The sequence below is a fragment of the Oncorhynchus mykiss genome, chromosome 28 (genome assembly GCF_057628025.1).
Source record: "Oncorhynchus mykiss isolate SJ-2025 chromosome 28, ASM5762802v1, whole genome shotgun sequence".
NCBI lineage: Eukaryota > Metazoa > Chordata > Actinopteri > Salmoniformes > Salmonidae > Oncorhynchus > Oncorhynchus mykiss.
Genome location: NC_143049.1, coordinates 5,493,222 through 5,514,604, shown reverse-complemented (window position 1 = coordinate 5,514,604; position 21,383 = coordinate 5,493,222). Strand labels below are relative to the sequence as shown.

Here is a 21,383-nt window from a genome sequence, read left to right as displayed (position 1 = left end):
AGGTCATACACAGGAGGAGGCAGGTAGCTGGGTCCAGGGGCAGGCAGAAGGTCATACACAGGAGGAGGCAGGTAGCTGGGTCCAGGGGCAGGCAGAAGGTCATACACAGGAGGAGGCGGGTAGCTGGGTCCAGGGGCAGGCAGAAGGTCCTACACAGGAGGAGGCGGGTAGCTGGGTCCAGGGGCAGGCAGAAGGTCATACACAGGAGGAGGCAGGTAACTGGGTCCAGGGGCAGGCAGAAGGTCCTACACAGGAGGAGGCAGGAAGCTGGGTCCAGGGGCAGGCAGAAGATCCTACACAGGAGGAGGCAGGTAGCTGTGTCCAGGGGCAGGCAGAAGGTCATACACAGGAGGAGGCAGGAAGCTGGGTCCAGGGGCAGGCAGAAGGTCCTACACAGGAGGAGGCGGGTAGCTGTGTCCAGGGGCAGACAGAAGGTCACACAGAGGAGGAGGCAGGTAGCTGTGTCCAGGGGCAGGCAGAACGCCATACACAGGAGGAGGCAGGTAGCTGGGTCCAGGGGCAGGCAGAAGGTCATACACAGATGGTCCAAAAAGGGCAACAGTACAGGGAAAAGGCTAGTAACATAGTCCGGGAGATCAGTCCGGGAGATCAGGCAACAGGTACAGTTGAAGTCGGAAGTTTACATACACTTAGGTTGGAGTCGTTAAAACTGGTTTTTCAACCACTTCACAAATTTCTTGTTTACAAACTATAGTTTTAGCAAGTCGGATAGGATATCTACTTTGTGCATGACACAAGTAATTTTTCCAACAATTGTTTTACAGACAGATTATTTCACTTATAATTCACTGTATCACAATTCCATTGGGTCAGACATACACTACGTTGACTGTGCCATTAAACAGCTTGGAAAATTCCAGAAAATGTCATGGCTTTAGAAGCTTCTGATAGGCTAATTGACATCATTTGAGTCAATTGGAGGTGTACCTGTGGATGTATTTCAAGGCCTACATTCAACCTCAGTGCCTCTTTGCTTGACATCATGGGAAAATCTAAAGAAATCAGCCATATCAACATATCCTGAAAGGCCACTCAATAAGGAAGAAGCCACTGCACCAGAAACGCCAAAAAAAAGCCAGACTACGGTTTGCAACTGCACATGGGGACAAAGAACGTTCTTTTGGAGAAATGTCCTCTGGTTTGATGAAACAAGAAAATAACTGTTTGGCCATAATGACCATCATTGTTTGGAGGAAAAAGGGGGAGGCTTGCAAGCCGAAGAACACCATCCCAACCGTGAAGCATTGGGGTGGCAGCGCTTTGCTGCAGGAGAGACTGGTGCCTTTCACAAAATAGATGGCATCATGAGTAGGAAAATTATGTGGATATACTGAAGCAACATCTCAAGACATCAGTCGGGAAGTTAAAGCTTGGTCGCAAATGGGTCTTCCAAATGGAAAATGACCATTACTTCCAAAGTTGTGGCAAAATGTCTTAAGGACAACAAAGTCAATGTTTTGGAGTGGCCATCACAAAGCCCTGACCTCCATCCTATAGAAAATGTGTCGGCAGAACTGAAAAAGCATCTGCAAGCAAGGAGGACTTCAAACCTGACTCAGTTACACCAGCTCTGTCAGGAGGAATGGGCCAAAATTCACCTAACTTATTGTGAGAAGCTTATGGAATGCTACCTGAAACATTTGACCCAAGTTAAGCAATTTAAAGGCAATGCTACCAAATACTAATTGACTGTATGTAAACTTCTGACCCACTGGGAATGTGATGACAGAAATAAAAGAGAGAGGCAACTTCCTGCTTTTCACAACAGAATTACACAAATGTGGATTCAAAGCTTGTACTTGGAACTTCTTTGAGTCAAGCCATGGATAAGTGGCTCCTGATGGTGTGGGAGGAACGTTGAAGGGAACGGTGGACAGGTTGGTGGCTAAGGGCTGTGATATCAGTGATGTACAGGAGCTTTACAAAGCCTTCCGTGAGACATACACATCAGCGAAGCTGTTCTTTCTGAAGAGTCCGGAATGTTGAACGTGCGATGGAGAGGATGCCAAGCCCGATAAAAGCGGTGCCCTCCATCATGAGAACACACCAGGTTATCCTCCATGCTCCTGGTGAGCTGATGTCTCGTGATGTCAGCTGCCTTTGATCAACAACGAAGGACCTAAACTGTACAGGCTTTAACACACAGCACTTCAGTTTCAGGCAGAAGGGCCTGGCTGCTCCAGAACAGCCAGCCAATGAGGAAGATCCACAACCTGTGGATGAAATCCAGTTGGGAAATCCAGGTCTTCTTGGTCAGTGGTGTGTAGAGGAATATGATGATGACCTTTATCTAGGCATCATCCTCGGCACAGATGAAATGAGTGTACAAGTGAAATGTTTGCGTCTTGTAGGACCAAACAGATTTTTCTGGCCTTCTTGAGACGACATCCACTGGTATCAGTTTGATGAAGTCCTTGAGATGATCCCACCGCGTGTGACATCCCGCCGTGTAAAGGTTGAGAGAGATGTGTGGGCCAGACTCTCAGGACGAAAACCATGAATGAATGAATATGGTGCTCCTGAGAAGAAGGATCGTCATGCTGACACTAGTGCTGTAGTTACAGCTGTTCTCGCATTCTAAATGCCCTTGTGCTGTAGTTACAGCTGTTCTCGCATTCTAAATGCCCTTGGAAAATGTTCCTACTGTTTGATGACACGCTGATCTTTTGGCTTAATAAGTATGACTTTAATGTTTTCTGAGCTCAGTCTGAAATGTTAAGAACAATCCCAAGAAGATTAGATTTATGTTAAAATTCTGAATTGAAACCATTTTTTAATTTAAATTATGAGCCCGCTGACACGAAATGTCTATTTCAGGGTTTAATATAGCAAAATTCTGAGATTTTACATTTAAAAAAATTGTATAATAATTTAATTGGTTTGGGGGACACATGAGCATTAGGGAAATGTTGATTTTATAACAAGTATCTGTTATAATCCTATTCAGACAACTTCTATGTTGTCTGTGACGGGGTTGAAGATAAATGGTCTCCATATCAGACCAAAATGGACAATAATAAAGCGCTTTAATGCCTGAGGTGGAAAATATGTTTTCTTTAAGGTTTAATATGTAGTTAATGTTGTGGGGTGTTCAGAAAATGCATTTATTCTAGTAAAAAAAAAATATATATATATATATATAGATTACCGCAGCCTAAGAATGACCCATATATCATACTAAACAGGTCAAATATGCGATCAAGACATAGGATACTATACATCCTAGAAATCATATTATATTGTACAACTGCTATTACATTGGTAGGTCAATGTAATAAAACCTAACTTAAAGTAACATATTATACTATACTGAACAAAAATATAAACACAATGTGTAAAGGGTTGGTCAGAAATGTTCCATATGCACAAAAAACATGTTTCTTTCATTACATTTTGTGAACAAATTTGTTTACATCCGTGTTTTTGAGCATTTCTCCCTTGCCAAGATAATCCATCCACCTGACAGGTGTGGCATATCAAGAAGATGACTAAACAGCATGATCGCTACACAGGTGCACCTTGTGCTGGGACCAATAAAAGGCCACTCTAAAATGTGCCATTTTGTCACGCAACACAATGCCACAGATGTCTCAGGTTTTGAGGGAGTGCAATTGGCATGCTGACTGCAGAAATAACAGAAATGTTGTCGGAGAATTGAATGTTAATTTCTCTACCATAATCCACCTCAAACTTAGTTTCAGAGAACAATCGCAGACCACGTGTAACCACGCCAGTCCAGGACCTCAACATCCAGTTTCTTCACCTGCAGGATCATCTGATGAGGGGGTGGACCTGGCTTCCAAGTGGGTGGGCCTATGCCCTCCCAGGCCCACCCATGGCTGTGCCCCTGCCCAGTCATGTGTAATCCATAGATTAGGGCCTAATGAATTTAATTAAATTGACTGAATTTCTTCTATGAACTGTGTCTAAGTCAAATCTTTGAAAATGTTGCATGTTGCATTTATATTTTTGTGGCACATTTTTTTTGTAGAATATAATATGATTTGCTCTGAGACCAGGTTAGCCAAGTGGGTTAGCTGTTCAGCTGTTTGTATCATACACATATTCAGCCTCAGTGGACAATTCTGCCCCGGGTCTCCTGTGCTCACAACAACACATAGATCAAGTGAACGAATGCAACTATTGTGGCAGCACACTCACTGTGGATCTAGGTCATGCATTCATGGCTTTGTTTTTCTCCCGGTAAAATAATGTCAACATTAATCCAACCTTGATATTCCCATGTGATTTTTTTATGTTTGTTTGTGTGTGTGTTTGTGTGCGTTTGTGTGTGTGTGTGTGTGTGTGTGTGTGTGTGTGTGTGTGTGTGTGTGTGTGTGCGGTGTGCGTGTGTAGCTTGTGTGTGTGTTTATGTGCGTTTTATGTACATTATTGGGCTAGAATAGGTATAATGAGCTGTGAAAAATAATCAGCCACTGTCTATTCAAAGGGTTTGCCTGAAGGTATGCTTACATGAGAGAGAAAGATAGAGGGAGGACGACAGAGAAGGGAGAAAGGAGGAAGAGGTGGAGGGAGGGGCTGTATAAGTATGACTCAAACTGATCCCTATTCCGCATTGTGACTGGCTTCTGAGGCTGTCTGTCAGTGAGCTCAGCGGCTGACGATGCAGGGAGAGCAGATTATGAAGGGGAGCTCACCAGCAGCAGTCTCCTCTCATTGTCTCAATGGCTGCACACGCATTCCTCTTCTCTGCCTTACTGTCTGCCCTCAGCCAGCCCACCCTGTCCTTAGATCAAGTGCCTGCACTCCTGGAGAGAAGGTAAATACCCTCTGTGTGTGTGTGTGTGTGTTGGTGTGTGTGTGATGGTGGAGTGGAGGGGGGTGTACGAATCCAGGGATGCTGGTAGGCTGATCTCTTTTGCTCTCCCTCGCTCTCCCTTCCTTTCTCTATATCTCTGTCTCTCTTGCTATCGCTATGTAAATACACAAGGTATCAGATCTGATACAGATGCTGTAAAAGCGTTGATGAATCTGTGGCCAGGGACTCTATGGTTATCTGTAATTTAGCGTTAACAAGACATTTCTTGTTTCACACAGCTGTTGTCTGTACAGGACAGCACTCGCTCTCTTTGTCTGACAGAGAGCAGGTAAATGAGGCCAGGATAGAGGAGAGGAGAGGAGAGGAGAGGAGAGGAGAGGAGAGGAGAGGAGGAATCGGTGCTGGTCTGTTGGGCTCTGTTTACAGATGCAGAGAGAGAGAGAGAGAGAGAGGGAGAGAGAGAGATGAGAAGGATTTTTCTCAGCAACACAAAGTGAGGCAATGTTGAGGCTTTATACTTGCTCTATGGGAAAGGTACATAATAACATTAGTTGTATTCACTATATAAAAATTACAGTCAATACTGCATTGAGAACGACTTATGGTTGTTATGAGGATTCTAGTGGTTTTCTGTTAATATTCAGATTTCAAAAGCCTGAAACTGCTCTCTCTGCTCTCTGAGCTCACTGACATGTGAATGAGTTTTCCTTTTCTGCTCACTGACATGTGAATGTGTTTTCCCTTTCTGCTCACTGACATGTCAATGTGCTTTCCTTTTCTGCATGGCTCTTCAGGTGCAACTAAAGGATAGTAGAGAGCGATCATACAAAAGGTAGAATGGTAGCTTTTAGAGTTTCAAGAGGAACAATATTAGCTAGAGATTACCTGGGGAAGGGCAAAATCAAATCAACCCTTTATTTAAATGGTATATGGTATACAGAAGCCATGGATTACAGGCAACATCCGTACTGAGCTAAAGGCTAGTGCTGCCACCTTCAAGGAGCAGGACACTAATCTGGATGCTTATAAGAAATCCCGCTATGCCCTCAGGCGAACCATCAAACAGGCAAAGCGTCAATACAGGACATTGAATTCTACTACACAGGCTCTGACGCTCGTCGGATGTGGCAGGGCTTGAAAAATATTACGGACAACAGAGGGAAACACAGCCGCGAGCTGCCCAGTGACATGAGCCTACCACACGAGCTAAATGCCTTTTATGCTCGCTTCAAGGCTAGCAAAACTGAAGCATGCATGAGAGCACAAGCTGTTCCGGACGACTGTGTGATTACACTCTCCGTAGCCGATGTGAGCAAGACCTTTAAACAGGTCAACATTCACAAAGCCGCGGGCCAGATGGATTACCAGGATGTGTACTCAAAGCATGCGCGGACCAACTAGCATGTGTCTTCACTGACATTTTCAACCTCTCCCTGACTGAATCTGTAATACCTACATGTTTCAAGCAGACCACCATAGTCCCTGTGCCCAAGGAGGCAAAGGTAACCTGCCTAAATGATTACTGTTCCGTAGCACTCACGTTGGTAGCCATGAAGTGCTTTGAAAGGCTGGTCTTGGTTCACATCAACACCATCATGTCGGAAACCCTAGACCCACTCCAATTCACTTACCACCCTAACAGATCCACAGATGACGCAATCTCTATTGCACTCCACACTGCCCTTTCACACCTGGACAAAAGGAACACCTACGTGAGAATGCTGTTCATTGACTACAGCTCAGCGTTCCACACCATAGTACCCTCAAAGCTCATCACTGAGCGAAGGACCCTGGGACTTAACAACTCCCTCTGCAACTGGATTCTGGACTTCCTGACAGGCCGCCCCCCAGGTGGTAAGGGTAGGTAGCAACACATCTGCCACGCCGATCCTCAACACTGGGGCCCCACAGGAGTGCATGCTGAGTCCCCTCCTGTACTCCCTCTCACCCACGACTGCGTGGCCAAGCACAACTCAGCGGTCAGAGACCTGGCAATGTTGTGTCCGAAGAATGTGAGCTAGACAAAGGAGCTGATCATGGACAATTGGAAAAGGAGGGCCAAACGTTAGCATTAATGGAGCTGAAGTGGAGCGGATCGAGAGTTTCAAGTTCCTTGGTGTCCACATCACCAACAAACTATCATGGTTCAAACACACCAAGATAGTTGTGAAGAGGGCACGAAAACACATTTTTCCTCTCAGGAGACAGAAAAGATTTGGCACGGGTCCACAGATCCTCAAAAAGTTATACAGCTGCACCATCAAGAGCATCAATGCAATACCATGCAATCAATGGTATGGCAGCTGCTCGGCATCTGAAAATAAGGCGCTACAGACGGTAGTGCGTACGGCCCAGTACATTGCTGGGGCTTAGCTTCCTGACATCCAGGACCTATATAATAGGCAATGTCAGAGGAAGGCCCAAAAAGTTGTCAAATTCTCCAGTCACCCAAGTCATAGACTGTTCTCTCTGCTACTGCACGGCAAGCGGTAACGGAGCGCCAAGTCTAGGTCTAAAAGGCTCCTTAACAGCTTCTACCTACAAGCCATAAGACTGCTGAATAATGTATCAAATGGCCAACCGGACTATTTACATCGACCCCCCCCCCCCCCCCCCGCCCCCCCTGTTTGTTTTTACACTGTTGCAACTCACTGTTTATTATCTATGCATAGTTTCAGGTGACTTTACAAATTACCTCAACAAACCTGTACCGCATTGACTCGGTACCGGTATCCCATGTATATAGCCTTGTTATTGTTTACTTTTTCCACTTTAGTTTATTTAATAAATAACCCTTAACTCTATACCTTGAACTGCATTGTTGTAAGTAAATATTTCACAGTACACGTGTTGTATTCGGCACATGTGACGATTTTATTTGATTTGAAATTAGATGGGGAGCATGGCTGGACAGATATTTTTAGGTCTCTCCAGAGATGTTAGACCTGGTTCAAGTCCAGGCTCTGGATGGGCCACTCAAGGACAGGTTTTCATCAAGGATCACTCTGTACTTTGCCCTGTTCATCTTTGCCTCATCCTGACTAGTCTCCCAGTCCCTGCCACTGAAAAACATCCCCATAGCATGATGCTGCAACCACCATGCTTCACATTAGGGATGCTAGGTTTCCTCTAGACGCAATGCTTGGCGTTCAGTCCAAAGAGTTCAATATTTGTTTCATCAGACCAGAGAATCTAGGTGCCTTTTGGCAAATTCCAAGCGGGCTTTTGTCTTTTTACTGAGGAGTGGCTTTGGTTTGACCACTCTACGATAAAGGCCTGATTGGTGGAATGCTGCAGAGACGGTTGTCCTTCTGGAAGGTTCTCCCATCTCCACAGAGGAACTCTGGAGCTCTGTCAGAGTGACCATCGAGTTCTTGGCCACCTCCCTGACCAAGGCCCTTCTCCCTCGACTGCTCAGTTTGGCCAGGCAGCCAGCTCTAGGAAGAGTCTTGGTGGTTCCAAACTTCTTCCATTTTTTAGAATGATGGAGGCCACTGTGTTCTTGGGGACCATCAACGCTTCATAAATGTTTTGGTACCCTTCCCCGGATCTGTGCCTTGACACAATCCCACCTCGGAGCTCTACGGACAGTACCTTCAACCTCGCTGCTTGTTTTTGTCTCTAACATGCACTGTCAAATGTGGAACCTTATATAGACAGGTGTGTGCTTTTCCAAATCATGTTCAATCAATTGAATTTACCACAGGTGGACTGTAATCAAGATGTAGAAACATCTCAAGGATGATGAATTGAAACAGGATGCACCTGAGCTCAATTTCGAGATTTCATAGCAAAGGGTCTGAATACTTACAGTACCAGTCAATGGTTGACGCACCTACTTATTCAAGGGTTTTTCTTTATTTTTACTATTTACGAAAATGGTAGAATAATAGAGAAGACATCAAAACTATGAAATAACCCATATTGAATCATGTACTAACTAAAAAGTGTTAAACACCTCAAAATCTATTTTGTATTTTAGATTCTTCAAAGTAGCCACCTTTTGGCTTGATGACAGCTTTCCACAATATTGGCATTCTCTCAACCAGCTTCACCTGGAATGCTTTTACAATTGTCTTGAAAGAGTTCCCACATATGCTGAGCACTTGTTGGCTGTTTTTCCTTCACTCTGCGGTCTAACTCCTCCCAAACCATCTCAATTTGGTTGAGGTCGGGTGATTGTGGAGGCCAGATAATCTGATGCAAGCACTCCATCACTTTCCTTCTTGTTCAAATAGCCCTTACACAGCCTGGAGGTGTGTTGGGTAATTTTCCTGTTGAAAAACAAATGATAGTCCCACTAAGCGCAAACCAGATGGAATGGCGTGTTGTGTTTTGAAAAAGCTAAGTAGCCAATAGCCAGCAGCATAATTTGTCTGATTCTCTGTAATAATGGTATGGTAATAGTAATGCAATTTATTTTGTAAAGTGGTTTCTTGCTTCAAGTAAAACTTTCAGTCACCTCCTTTCCCGAAGGACAAGTGGATAAACAGGTTCATGTCAACCCCGCATGTTTTTTTTAGAAGTCTCATGGAATGTAGGCCTACATTGAACACCACACATTGTCTTCTACTGTAGGCTGAATCCATGTTAAAATGTTATGAGACACATTTTCTCCATTGTTTTTGATGGTAGGCGACTCTGGTAGCCCTACATTATGATCAAATAGCCACATAAGCCTACTTGACCACTGTAACTTGAAACTGTAACTTAAAGTGGATACAGCCACAGTGTTCACAGTAAACACGTACTGGAAGTTGCACATTTTCACAACATTCAAGTTTGCACTCAGCAGACCTAAAATTTGCTCAGTGACAAAACATTTTTGAGGGAACATTGCTGATGGATGGGTTAATGAAAGTGTGAGTATTTACGTTTTCTGTTAGAATCACTTTAATAGATAACTTTGACACCTTCTGGAAACAGAAGATATTCTAAAAGAATGACAGAGTCGATCCAAATCATCTTGACTCCTGGACTCTGTCCACGCAATTTCAAGGCTGCGTTGAGACAATGACTTATCTATGACCCAAGCCCAGCTCAGCTAATCCCTAACATTGTGACAATGAGTCATCATAATGCTGCATCAAATGTACATTATCCAAAGGGGGTTGGCAGACACAATGTAAGTAACTTAATTTATGTCCCTCTAACTGCCCTGAATGCCTCTGTTGATCCTACAGTTATTGTATGCAGTAAACATGTGCCTATGAACCAGAGTTACACTGTTACCGGATCACTGAGGCAGTGTGCCCTAGTAGCAAGACCACTTTATGCAGCTCACCCTGCACTATCAGCTCCAATATGAATAACATGAGCAAGTCTACTTCTGATAAGCTTCCCAGTAAATTATTCAAATCAATCAAGAATCACAGAGAAGTGCAAAAAATAGCCCATATTAACATATGTAGCCTAAGAAACAAGGTTCATAAAGTCAATAACTTGCTTGTAACTTAATGACATTCATATTCTGACTATCTGTGAAACTCTCTTAGATAATACCTTTGATGATGCAGTGGTAGAAATACATGGTTATAACATCTACCAAAATACAGAAATGCCAACGGGTGAGGTGTTGCGGTCTATATTCAGAACCACAATCCTGTAAAGATTAGAGAGGATCTCATGTTAAATGCTGTTGAAGTAATATGGCTACAGGTTCATCTGCCTCACCTAAAGCCCATTCTGGTGGGAAGCTGCTATAGACCACCAAGTGCTAACAGTCACTATCTGGATAACATGTGTGAAATGCTTGATAATGTATGTGATATCAACAGAGAAGTATATTTTCACGGTGATTTAAATATTGACTGGTATTCATCAAGCTGGCCACTCAAGAAGTAACTTCAAACTGTAACCAGGTTGCAGTCAACCAACCAACCAACCAGGGCAGTTACAAACAGCACAGGAATGAAATCATCAACATGTATTGATCACGTCTTTACTAATGCTGCAGAAATCTGCTCTATAGCTGTATCCAGATATATAGAAATCCAGACAATATATAGATATCCAGACAATATAGTAGCCATATCTAGGAAAACCAAAGTTCCAAAGGCTGGACCTAATATAGTGTATAAGAGGTCATACAATAAGTTTTGCAGTGATTCTTATGTTGATGATGTAAATAATATTTGTTGGTCTGTGGTGTGTAATGAGGAGCAACCAGATGCTGCACTTGACGCATTTATGAAATTGCTTATTCCTGTTACTAATAATCATGCACCCATTTAAAACAATGACTGTAAAAACTGTTAAATCTTGGTTGAAGACAGCAGAGGTGTATTTAGAGGGCAAGTTGGTTAGGATGATATCTATGAGGGTGCCCATGTTTAAGACTTTGGGGAGGTACATGGTTGGTTCATTGATAATTTGTGTGAGATTGAGGGCATCATCAAGCTTAGATTGTAGGATGGCTGGGGTGTTAAGCATGTTCCAGTTTAGGTCGCTTAGCAGCACGAGCTCTGAAGATAGATGGGGGGCAATCAGTTCACATATGGTGTCCAGAGCACAGCTGGGGGCAGAGGGTGGTCTATAGCAGGCAGCAACAGTGAGAGACTTGTTTTTAGAGAGGTGGATTTTTAAAAGTAGAAGTTCAAATTGTATGGGTACAGACCAGGATAGTAGGACAGAACTCTGCAGGCTATCTTTGCAGTAGATAGAACTGCCAAAGGGGGCGGTGTTGCTATCTTGTCTGAAAATGTTGTAGTTTGGGGTAAAAATGTCTGAATTTTTGGTGGTGTTCCTAAGCCAGGATTCAGACACAGCAAGAACATCCGGGTTGGCAGAGTGTGCTAAAGCAGTGAATAAAACAAACTTAGGGAGGAGGCTTCTAATGTTAACATGCATGAAACCAAGGCTATTACGGTTACAGAAGTCATCAAAAGAGAGCGCCTGGGGAATAGGAGGATGGGGATGAGGGGATATTGTGATGAGGTAGTTGGGTGTGCTATTTACAGATGGCTGTGTACAGGTACAGTGATCGGTAAGCTGCTCAGACAGCTGATGCTTAAAATTAGAGAGGGAGATAAGAGATTTCTGCAATTCGTTCCAGGTGGCCAAAGTAAAGGCGGCAAAAGTAAGTGTTGGCTTTGGGGATGACCAGTGCAATATTGTCATGCAGGTGGCGGCTACACATTGGCAATGTGGTGGTAAATCTCCCCACAAAGCTTACTTTATTTCTTATCAAGCAGTGGCCTATAGTTGTGGTTGGTCATCTTATCGTCCTGTGTAGGCTGACCAGGCTGACCATGCAGCCTTTTGGCGCAGAAAGCTCACCATACATCGGCTATGATCTGGTTGAAAGGATCGGACGTGGACGAAGAACACTGTTAGTATAGTTTGCCTATACAGACAGACGTGTGCTGTTTTGGAACCTGGCAACTCTGAGGAAATGTGCACTGACATGTAGCTGCATCTTTGAACCTTTTCCTCTTCTCTCTACAGCACAGAAGAGGACTACGTTACAGAGGTTCCATACCCAGCTGGGATAATCAGAGCAGGTAAGTAACACACATTGTCTCACATTTAACATTTATTTTATTTAACTAGGCAAGTCAGTTAAGAACAAATTCTTATTTTCAATGACGGCCTAGGAACAGTGGGTTAACTGCCTGTTCAGGGGCAGAACGACAGATTTGTACCTTGTCAGCTCGGGGGTTTGAACTTGCAACCTTCCAGTTATTAGTCCAACTCTCTAACCACTAGGCTACCCTGCCACCCCAACATGACTATGGGCCTGATGCAATCAAACCTGTTTTAGCCATGTGTATGCTGTATCGTTTTACAAACTACTGCCCACACATAAAGCTTGAAGAATCAATGTAAAATGTCAATTTAGGGAGTATATTTCTAAGCAAATATATTTGAGCTAAATAGTATCTGACTGTTTTATTTGTGTGTGTCAGGTGGTCTTGATGGAATGAGCTTGGAGACTCAGGGTTATGTGCCCACTAAAGAAACCCCACTCAGAAGATTACTGAAGGTAGATCCCTCTCTCCCTCTCCTTCTTTTTGCTCACTTTCTATATGGCTCTCTCTCTCTCGGATCCTGTGCATCGTAGTATCATATCGCCCCCAAGAGGACAATGTTCAGATACTCTAAACCAGCCTCTCGCTCGCAGGGCCCTCCGTTTTCACGTGTTGCTGACAAAACTCAGGGGGTGGCTTCCAGAGAGTGGCGAGGGGATCAATAAACCCATCAACTTCCAGACGCACTCGTGACTTGAATGATAGGTAGATTTATTTGAAAATGTAAAACAATACAACCACACATGTGGATAATGAATTCATCAAATTCATCAGTATTTCATCTGTTACATGCATCAATGCATACATGCATACATGCATACATGTGGCATATATTAATGCACCCCTCTCCATTCTTTTATATCAACATGCGCAAACACCAAACATATCACAGTGTCGGGATCGCATTTTGCTCTGAGGTTTGCAGCCTTGCTGGCTTGGCCGAAGTGGTTATCAGAGAGTCTAATTAGTGACTAAACTTTAGATCCTTTTAACTTCCTCAGCTTTGGGACATTTGTGTATACGGCGGCGGTACACTTCCACACCTGGGGTATCGTGTGAGACCAGCTACCTGGACAGCTGATGAAACCGAGGAATATTTCTGTCTGTAATAAAGCCTTTTTGTGGGTCGAAAAACGTTTTCTGATTGGCTGGGCCTGGCTCACCAGTGTGTGGGCCTATGCCCTCCCAGGCCCACTCATAGCTGCCCAGTCATATGAAATCCATCGATTAGGGCCTAATGAATTTATTCCAATTGACTGACGAACTGTAACTCAATCAAATAATTTAAATTGTTGCATGTTGCGTTTAGATTTTTGTTCAGTATCAGCTATTAAATCGACCAAAATAAGTTATATTCTTTTAACAATCACTACCTGGATAACAGGATACACAGACAGCCCAATTCTGATATTTTGCCCAATTAAAGACCAATTAGTGAAAAATATATCAGAATTAGGCTTCTTCTGTAGGCACAGCCAGTGTGTGACATTGCCAATCAATTATATAATTGATCAATATCTCTTCCATCCTTCCTCTCTGCAGCTGCATGGCTGGCACCTCCTCAACCAGCATGGCCATGGCAAGGGCAAGAGAAAGCTGCTCCAGTCCCCCATCCACGGGCCCTACTCTCCCCTGAGCGTGGCCTACAATGGCAAGACCTGCATCCTTTTCAAGGCCAAGCGCCTGGCCATCCGCTACCAGAACCACACATTCGTAGACCTGACGGAGAGGACCTTTGGACCCAATGCCCCTGTGGACACCAAGGGTTCCATCTGCACCAAGGAGAAGGCTACGTAAGTACTGTAAATCATGTACTTGAGTTGTGTACGATGTGCAACTGACACGTCAATTTTGCTTATGTATTCCTTGTTTTGTAGGTTAATGAGCCTCAAATTTGCATTGACAAAGTCATGATAATATGGCCATTTAAGATACTGTATATTCAATTATATACGTGTTTCTGGGTGAAATAACATACAATATGCGTTTTTTCAATGTATTTGACAGCCAAGAAGAGCAAAAAAAGTCAAAAAGTTACATCTGTTTGAATAGAACTACACACATGAACTACACCTATTTTGACAGCTTACCGGTCTACAAACTAATTATTTAATCAATTTAAAAAAGTACTGGCTGGCAACTTTCAGTTGAAAACCCCAGAGCATAATCTAACATAATTCCTTCAAATGGCTTGTAACCAGCAGGTTCTTACCACCCTGCAAGTCCTCAGCTCAAGCAGACACACTGATTTGTAGTCCAAAGGAGATTTTTCTAACTTTCAACAATGTGTCTTAGTTCTTGAGCATTAAATATTTTAAAAAAGGCATTGGGTATACTAAATCAATACACAATTACGAATATAAGTTTATAACTCTAATGACCTTGTTTTCTGGAATTTTACGTAATCTTGAAGTCTAGTCATGTGATTTTGGGCGCATTCCTCTGCCCAGGTGTTGCCAGATCTTACAAAGCCTGGCTAGGTATTTTATGTATCAGCTTACCACGTCATATGTTATAGCAATCTGGTGCCCGATGGCACAGTCTAGGGAACACGACCTATGGGACATGATACGGAAGTATGATGTAGGAATGCGTCACTTTCATAGGGTGTTGTATGTAGTTATCAAAGAACTTGAATTATATATATTTTTTTTACATTCAATTCATGGAGAAGAATATTGTTACAATGAGATGAGCACTGCATATCTCACAAAGGATCTACCCACTAAAGGCAATCAATCAACAAATCAACATACTCTGTGTTTGTACACAGGCTCTCGCTAAAGTTTGGAGATGTGGAGGATCTCAGGGGACTTGTTATCAGGCTGCAGATGTCCAACATTTTCTATGAGTCAGCAGGGCAGAACTGGTTCACCTTAGACAGCGTCCACATCCATTACAATTGGACCCATGAAGCTACGTTCAACGCCAGTGAGGTGTACGCCCCCGCCACCTCCTCCTACCACTGCCAGCATGTCAGCAGTCAGCACAAATATGACACCCTTCTGGTGCCCAGCTCACACACCGACACCTCAGCTAACTGGCACATCACGTTTACTGACTTCCAGGTATGGGGCATGGGCCGTTTCTATTGACTGATTGATGGATTTATTTAGCTATCTAATTGTTTTACTTCAGCTTGCAATATTCCCTCTTTCCTCTTCCTCTCCGCAGATCCAGGCGTTCAACGTCATGTCTGATAAGTTTGCGTCTGCCAGTGACTGTGCCAACTTCCTGACCCCAGCCATCCTGATGGGCCTGGTGACCTCTCTGATCCTGCTGTTGGTCCTGGCCTATGCTCTGCACATGGTGGTCCACCTAAAACACATTGACCGCTACGAGGAACAGAAAGCTATGGTGTACTTCCCACGCAGGCTGAGCAAAGCTCTAGAATGCAGAGCCTCACAGCAGTGCGAGTTACCTGACAAGAACTGCCTGTGAGAGATGGAGGAAGAAAGAGTGAGAAGATGAAGAGGGGGATGCTGCCAAATGCAAGAGTGGGAAGATGAAGAGGGGGATGCTGCCAAATGCAAGAGTGAGAAGATGAAGAGGGGGGATGCTGCCAAATGCAAGAGTGAGAAGATGAAGAGGGGGGGGGGGTGCTGCCAAATGCAAGAGTGAGAAAGTATCACCCACACAGTTTTCCACGCTTCCAAATGTTTGTTTACTAGTGACAACTATTTTGACCTGTTGGCTTTTGTAATTTCTCGATATGTAAGATCAACACATTTGACATGTTCTTACTTCTAAGCTATCACATTTTTTTGGAGCATTAAAACAAATAATTTTTTTAATTGACCTGAACACACATTAATATCCTACGTAAAGATTATTGGATGTTAAACCCTCTTGATGGTGGGGTTAGAGGTCAGGAAGAGACCAGGGGCCCAGGATGGTCACAGTGTCCCCAGGATTTCACTTGAGCACCTGAATCAACAGTTAACGACTGCAGCTAACCCTGCCATTGTCCAAGCCTGCTAAGCGGCCTTCACTATTTGGCATAACTAGACTTTGGTGTGTTGAGTCCCCACTCTCCATCGCTAGCCTTGACACATTGCCAAATTCACTAGCTCATCTTCAATACCAGCACGAGGAATCTTTTTAAGTTGAATTAGATGGTTTAGCACATTATTTCTAAAGTGGTGTGTGTGAGGATCCACTGGTAGATCACTGACAAATCTTCTCGGGTGAAGATAGTGCTTGAGCTGGAAACTTGTTTGGAATATCTGGAGGGTATCTCATGAATTATAAAGGGCTTTGGTGGGTCATGGAACAAAACCATTTGGGAACCACTGGTCTGGCACTTGGCAGAGGTGAACTGAATTGGTCACTGTGGACCACTGAACCTCTGGGGCGTAGACTTTGGGGACTTACTGTGAAACGGCCTTGAACGGACCAGCAGCCAGTTAGCCTTGAAGGCACTAAAGGCTAACTTTCAAAACTAAAGACAAAACACTGCACAAGACTGCCCTTCTGAAGTGAAGCTAAAAGATTTGCCATTACACATGGTGAAGGACAGACTGTGATAATGTGAAGATGAGAAGTACAGTTACAATGTAAAAAAACAAACAAAAAAACACTCAAATGTACAGATGTATCTCTCAGCTGTCTTTTTTTTACAGTTTAATCAATAAATCCTATTATGTACAGGAAGGCTATTCTACTCCTCATAATCACAAAGATATACAGTTCTGGTCTGTATATGATCGTAACTGTTTACTATTTTCAGGTAGAGCACACTTGCTTAGACGGAACCCAAACCGGCTGCGCTCGTGTGTCATCGTGCATAAATGTATTTTGTCCCCCCACACCAAACGCGATCACGACACGCAGGTTAAAATATCAAAACAAACTCTGAACCAATTACATTAATTTGGAGACAGGTCGAAAAGCATTAAACATGTATGGCAATTTAGCTAGTTAGCTTGCACTTGCTAGCTAATTTGCCCTATTTAGATAGCTTGCTGATGCTAGCTAATTTGTCCTGGGATATAAACATTGAGTTGTTATTTTACCTAAAATGCACAAGGTCCTCTACTCCGACAAATTAATCCACACATAAAACGGTCAACCGAATCGTTTCTAGTCATCTTTCCTCCTTCCAGGCTTTTTCATTGTTGAACTTATATGGTGAAAGCAACTAAACTATCAATGTATTACCACGACAACCGGCAACAAAATTAGTCTTTCAATCACCAACGTGGGTATAACCAATGAGGAGATGGCACGTGGGTACCTACTTCTATAAACCAATGAGGAGATAGGAGAGGCAGGACTTTCAGTGCGATCTGCGTCAGAAATAGGAAGGACTTCTATTTTAGTCCTTGGCGTCGCAGACGCTCGTTGGCGCGTGCGAGCAGTGTGGGTGCAATGATTGACTAACATGGATTTCTACATTTATTTTACGACGCTCGCGCACAAGACATGTCCGGTCTGGTCAGCATGTTAGGTACCAGTTAAACATTGCACTATGAGGATGAATTAAAGTGTCAATACATATGAGTTCTTTTTCTACAGTATTACCATATTACACTGTCTTTCTTATATTTGTCTTGAACTGGGCCCGTCATGACGCTCTAGAAATACAGTCCAGTTTAAAGGTAGACTCAGCGATACAACATAATCATCTATAGCAGGGCAGCTTCCTGCTTCACAGACAACAATGTAAGCCTACAAGAAAGTGTGTGCCCTCCCAAAATTAATTATGCTTCCCAAGATCAGCAAAGCACCCTTTACTGGATCAAACAATTGACCAATCAGCCTGTTACCAACCCTTAGTAAACTTTTGGAAAAAAATTGTGTTTGACCAGACACAATGCTAGTTCACAGTAACAAATTAATTGACAGATTTTTGGCACACTTATAGGAAAGGGCATTCAACTTGTGAGGCTCTTACACAAATGACTGATGATTGGATGAGAGAAATGTAAAATAAAAAATATTGTGGCAATTGATTTGTTAGACTGAGCATTAAATATTTTAATAAAAGGCATTGGGTATACTAAATCAATACACAATTACGAATATAAGTTTATAACCTTAATGACCTTGTTTTCTGGAATTTTACGTAATCTTGAAGTCTAGTCATGTGATTTTGGGCGCATTCCTCTGCCCAGGTGTTGCCAGATCTTACAAAGCCTGGCTAGGTATTTTATGTATCAGCTTACCACGTCATATGTTATAGCAATCTGGTGCCCGATGGCACAGTCTAGGGAACACGACCTATGGGACATGATACGGAAGTATGATGTAGGAATGCGTCACTTTCATAGGGTGTTGTATGTAGTTATCAAAGAACTTGAATTATATATATATTTTTTACATTCAATTCATGGAGAAGAATATTGTTACAATGAGATGAGCACTGCATATCTCACAAAGGATCTACCCACTAAAGGCAATCAATCAACAAATCAACATACTCTGTGTTTGTACACAGGCTCTCGCTAAAGTTTGGAGATGTGGAGGATCTCAGGGGACTTGTTATCAGGCTGCAGATGTCCAACATTTTCTATGAGTCAGCAGGGCAGAACTGGTTCACCTTAGACAGCGTCCACATCCATTACAATTGGACCCATGAAGCTACGTTCAACGCCAGTGAGGTGTACGCCCCCGCCACCTCCTCCTACCACTGCCAGCATGTCAGCAGTCAGCACAAATATGACACCCTTCTGGTGCCCAGCTCACACACCGACACCTCAGCTAACTGGCACATCACGTTTACTGACTTCCAGGTATGGGGCATGGGCCGTTTCTATTGACTGATTGATGGATTTATTTAGCTATCTAATTGTTTTACTTCAGCTTGCAATATTCCCTCTTTCCTCTTCCTCTCCGCAGATCCAGGCGTTCAACGTCATGTCTGATAAGTTTGCGTCTGCCAGTGACTGTGCCAACTTCCTGACCCCAGCCATCCTGATGGGCCTGGTGACCTCTCTGATCCTGCTGTTGGTCCTGGCCTATGCTCTGCACATGGTGGTCCACCTAAAACACATTGACCGCTACGAGGAACAGAAAGCTATGGTGTACTTCCCACGCAGGCTGAGCAAAGCTCTAGAATGCAGAGCCTCACAGCAGTGCGAGTTACCTGACAAGAACTGCCTGTGAGAGATGGAGGAAGAAAGAGTGAGAAGATGAAGAGGGGGATGCTGCCAAATGCAAGAGTGGGAAGATGAAGAGGGGGATGCTGCCAAATGCAAGAGTGAGAAGATGAAGAGGGGGGATGCTGCCAAATGCAAGAGTGAGAAGATGAAGAGGGGGGGGGGGTGCTGCCAAATGCAAGAGTGAGAAAGTATCACCCACACAGTTTTCCACGCTTCCAAATGTTTGTTTACTAGTGACAACTATTTTGACCTGTTGGCTTTTGTAATTTCTCGATATGTAAGATCAACACATTTGACATGTTCTTACTTCTAAGCTATCACATTTTTTTGGAGCATTAAAACAAATAATTTTTTTAATTGACCTGAACACACATTAATATCCTACGTAAAGATTATTGGATGTTAAACCCTCTTGATGGTGGGGTTAGAGGTCAGGAAGAGACCAGGGGCCCAGGATGGTCACAGTGTCCCCAGGATTTCACTTGAGCACCTGAATCAACAGTTAACGACTGCAGCTAACCCTGCCATTGTCCAAGCCTGCTAAGCGGCCTTCACTATTTGGCATAACTAGACTTTGGTGTGTTGAGTCCCCACTCTCCATCGCTAGCCTTGACACATTGCCAAATTCACTAGCTCATCTTCAATACCAGCACGAGGAATCTTTTTAAGTTGAATTAGATGGTTTAGCACATTATTTCTAAAGTGGTGTGTGTGAGGATCCACTGGTAGATCACTGACAAATCTTCTCGGGTGAAGATAGTGCTTGAGCTGGAAACTTGTTTGGAATATCTGGAGGGTATCTCATGAATTATAAAGGGCTTTGGTGGGTCATGGAACAAAACCATTTGGGAACCACTGGTCTGGCACTTGGCAGAGGTGAACTGAATTGGTCACTGTGGACCACTGAACCTCTGGGGCGTAGACTTTGGGGACTTACTGTGAAACGGCCTTGAACGGACCAGCAGCCAGTTAGCCTTGAAGGCACTAATGGCTAACTTTCAAAACTAAAGACAAAACACTGCACAAGACTGCCCTTCTGAAGTGAAGCTAAAAGATTTGCCATTACACATGGTGAAGGACAGACTGTGATAATGTGAAGATGAGAAGTACAGTTACAATGTAAAAAAACAAACAAACAAAAACAAAGCACCCTTTACTGGATCAAACAATTGACCAATCAGCCTGTTACCAACCCTTAGTAAACTTTTGGAAAAAAATTGTGTTTGACCAGACACAATGCTAGTTCACAGTAACAAATTAATTGACAGATTTTTGGCACACTTATAGGAAAGGGCATTCAACTTGTGAGGCTCTTACACAAATGACTGATGATTGGATGAGAGAAATGTAAAATAAAAAATATTGTGGCAATTGATTTGTTAGACTTCAGGCCAGATTTTGACATTATCATAATCTGCTGCTGGAAAAACGTATGTGTTATGGCTTTACATTCACTGCCATATTGTAGATCAAGAGTTGCCTGTCTAACAGAACACAGAGGGTGTTCTTTAATGGAAGCCTCTCTAATATAATCTAGGTAGAGTCAGGCATTCCCCAGGGCAGCTGTCTACGCTCTTTACTTTTTTCAATCTTAACTAATGACCTCCCTCTGGCTCTGAGTAAAGACTGTTTGTCAATTTATGCTGATGACTCAACACTATACACGTCAGCTACCACAACAAGTGAAATCACTGCAACATTTAACAAAGAGCTCCAGTCCGATTCAGAATCGGTGGCAAGAAATAAGTTAGTCCTAAATATTTCAAAACTGAATCATTCACTAAACCTCAACTAATTCTTGTAATGAATCATGTGGAAATTGAGCAAGTTGAGGAGACTAATCTGCTTGGAGTAACCCTGGACTGTACTGTCATGGTCAAAACACATTGACACAATAGTAGCTAAGATGGGGAGAGGTCTGTCCATAATAAAGTGTTACTCTGCCATCAA

The 21,383-nt window shown here is 43.3% G+C and overlaps 2 protein-coding genes across 2 annotated transcripts; both read left to right on the top strand.

Moving 5' to 3' along the window:
* The first annotated feature begins 4,594 nt into the window (after positions 1 to 4,594).
* On the top strand, positions 4,595 to 16,979 carry LOC110508376 (V-type proton ATPase subunit S1-like). Its single transcript, XM_021588873.3, has 6 exons — positions 4,595 to 4,801; positions 12,248 to 12,303; positions 12,709 to 12,785; positions 13,873 to 14,123; positions 15,104 to 15,398; positions 15,505 to 16,979. The coding sequence occupies exons 1-6, from the start codon at positions 4,707 to 4,709 to the stop codon at positions 15,769 to 15,771; spliced, it is 1,041 nt and encodes a 346-aa protein (XP_021444548.3). The 5' UTR covers positions 4,595 to 4,706; the 3' UTR covers positions 15,772 to 16,979.
* Positions 15,820 to 20,727, top strand: LOC149970685 (V-type proton ATPase subunit S1-like protein). Its single transcript, XM_090224752.1, has 3 exons — positions 15,820 to 15,947; positions 18,770 to 19,064; positions 19,171 to 20,727. Exons 1-3 carry the CDS (start codon positions 15,820 to 15,822, stop codon positions 19,435 to 19,437), a joined length of 690 nt encoding a protein of 229 aa, XP_090080878.1. The 3' UTR covers positions 19,438 to 20,727.
* Positions 20,728 to 21,383: the final 656 nt, after the last annotated feature.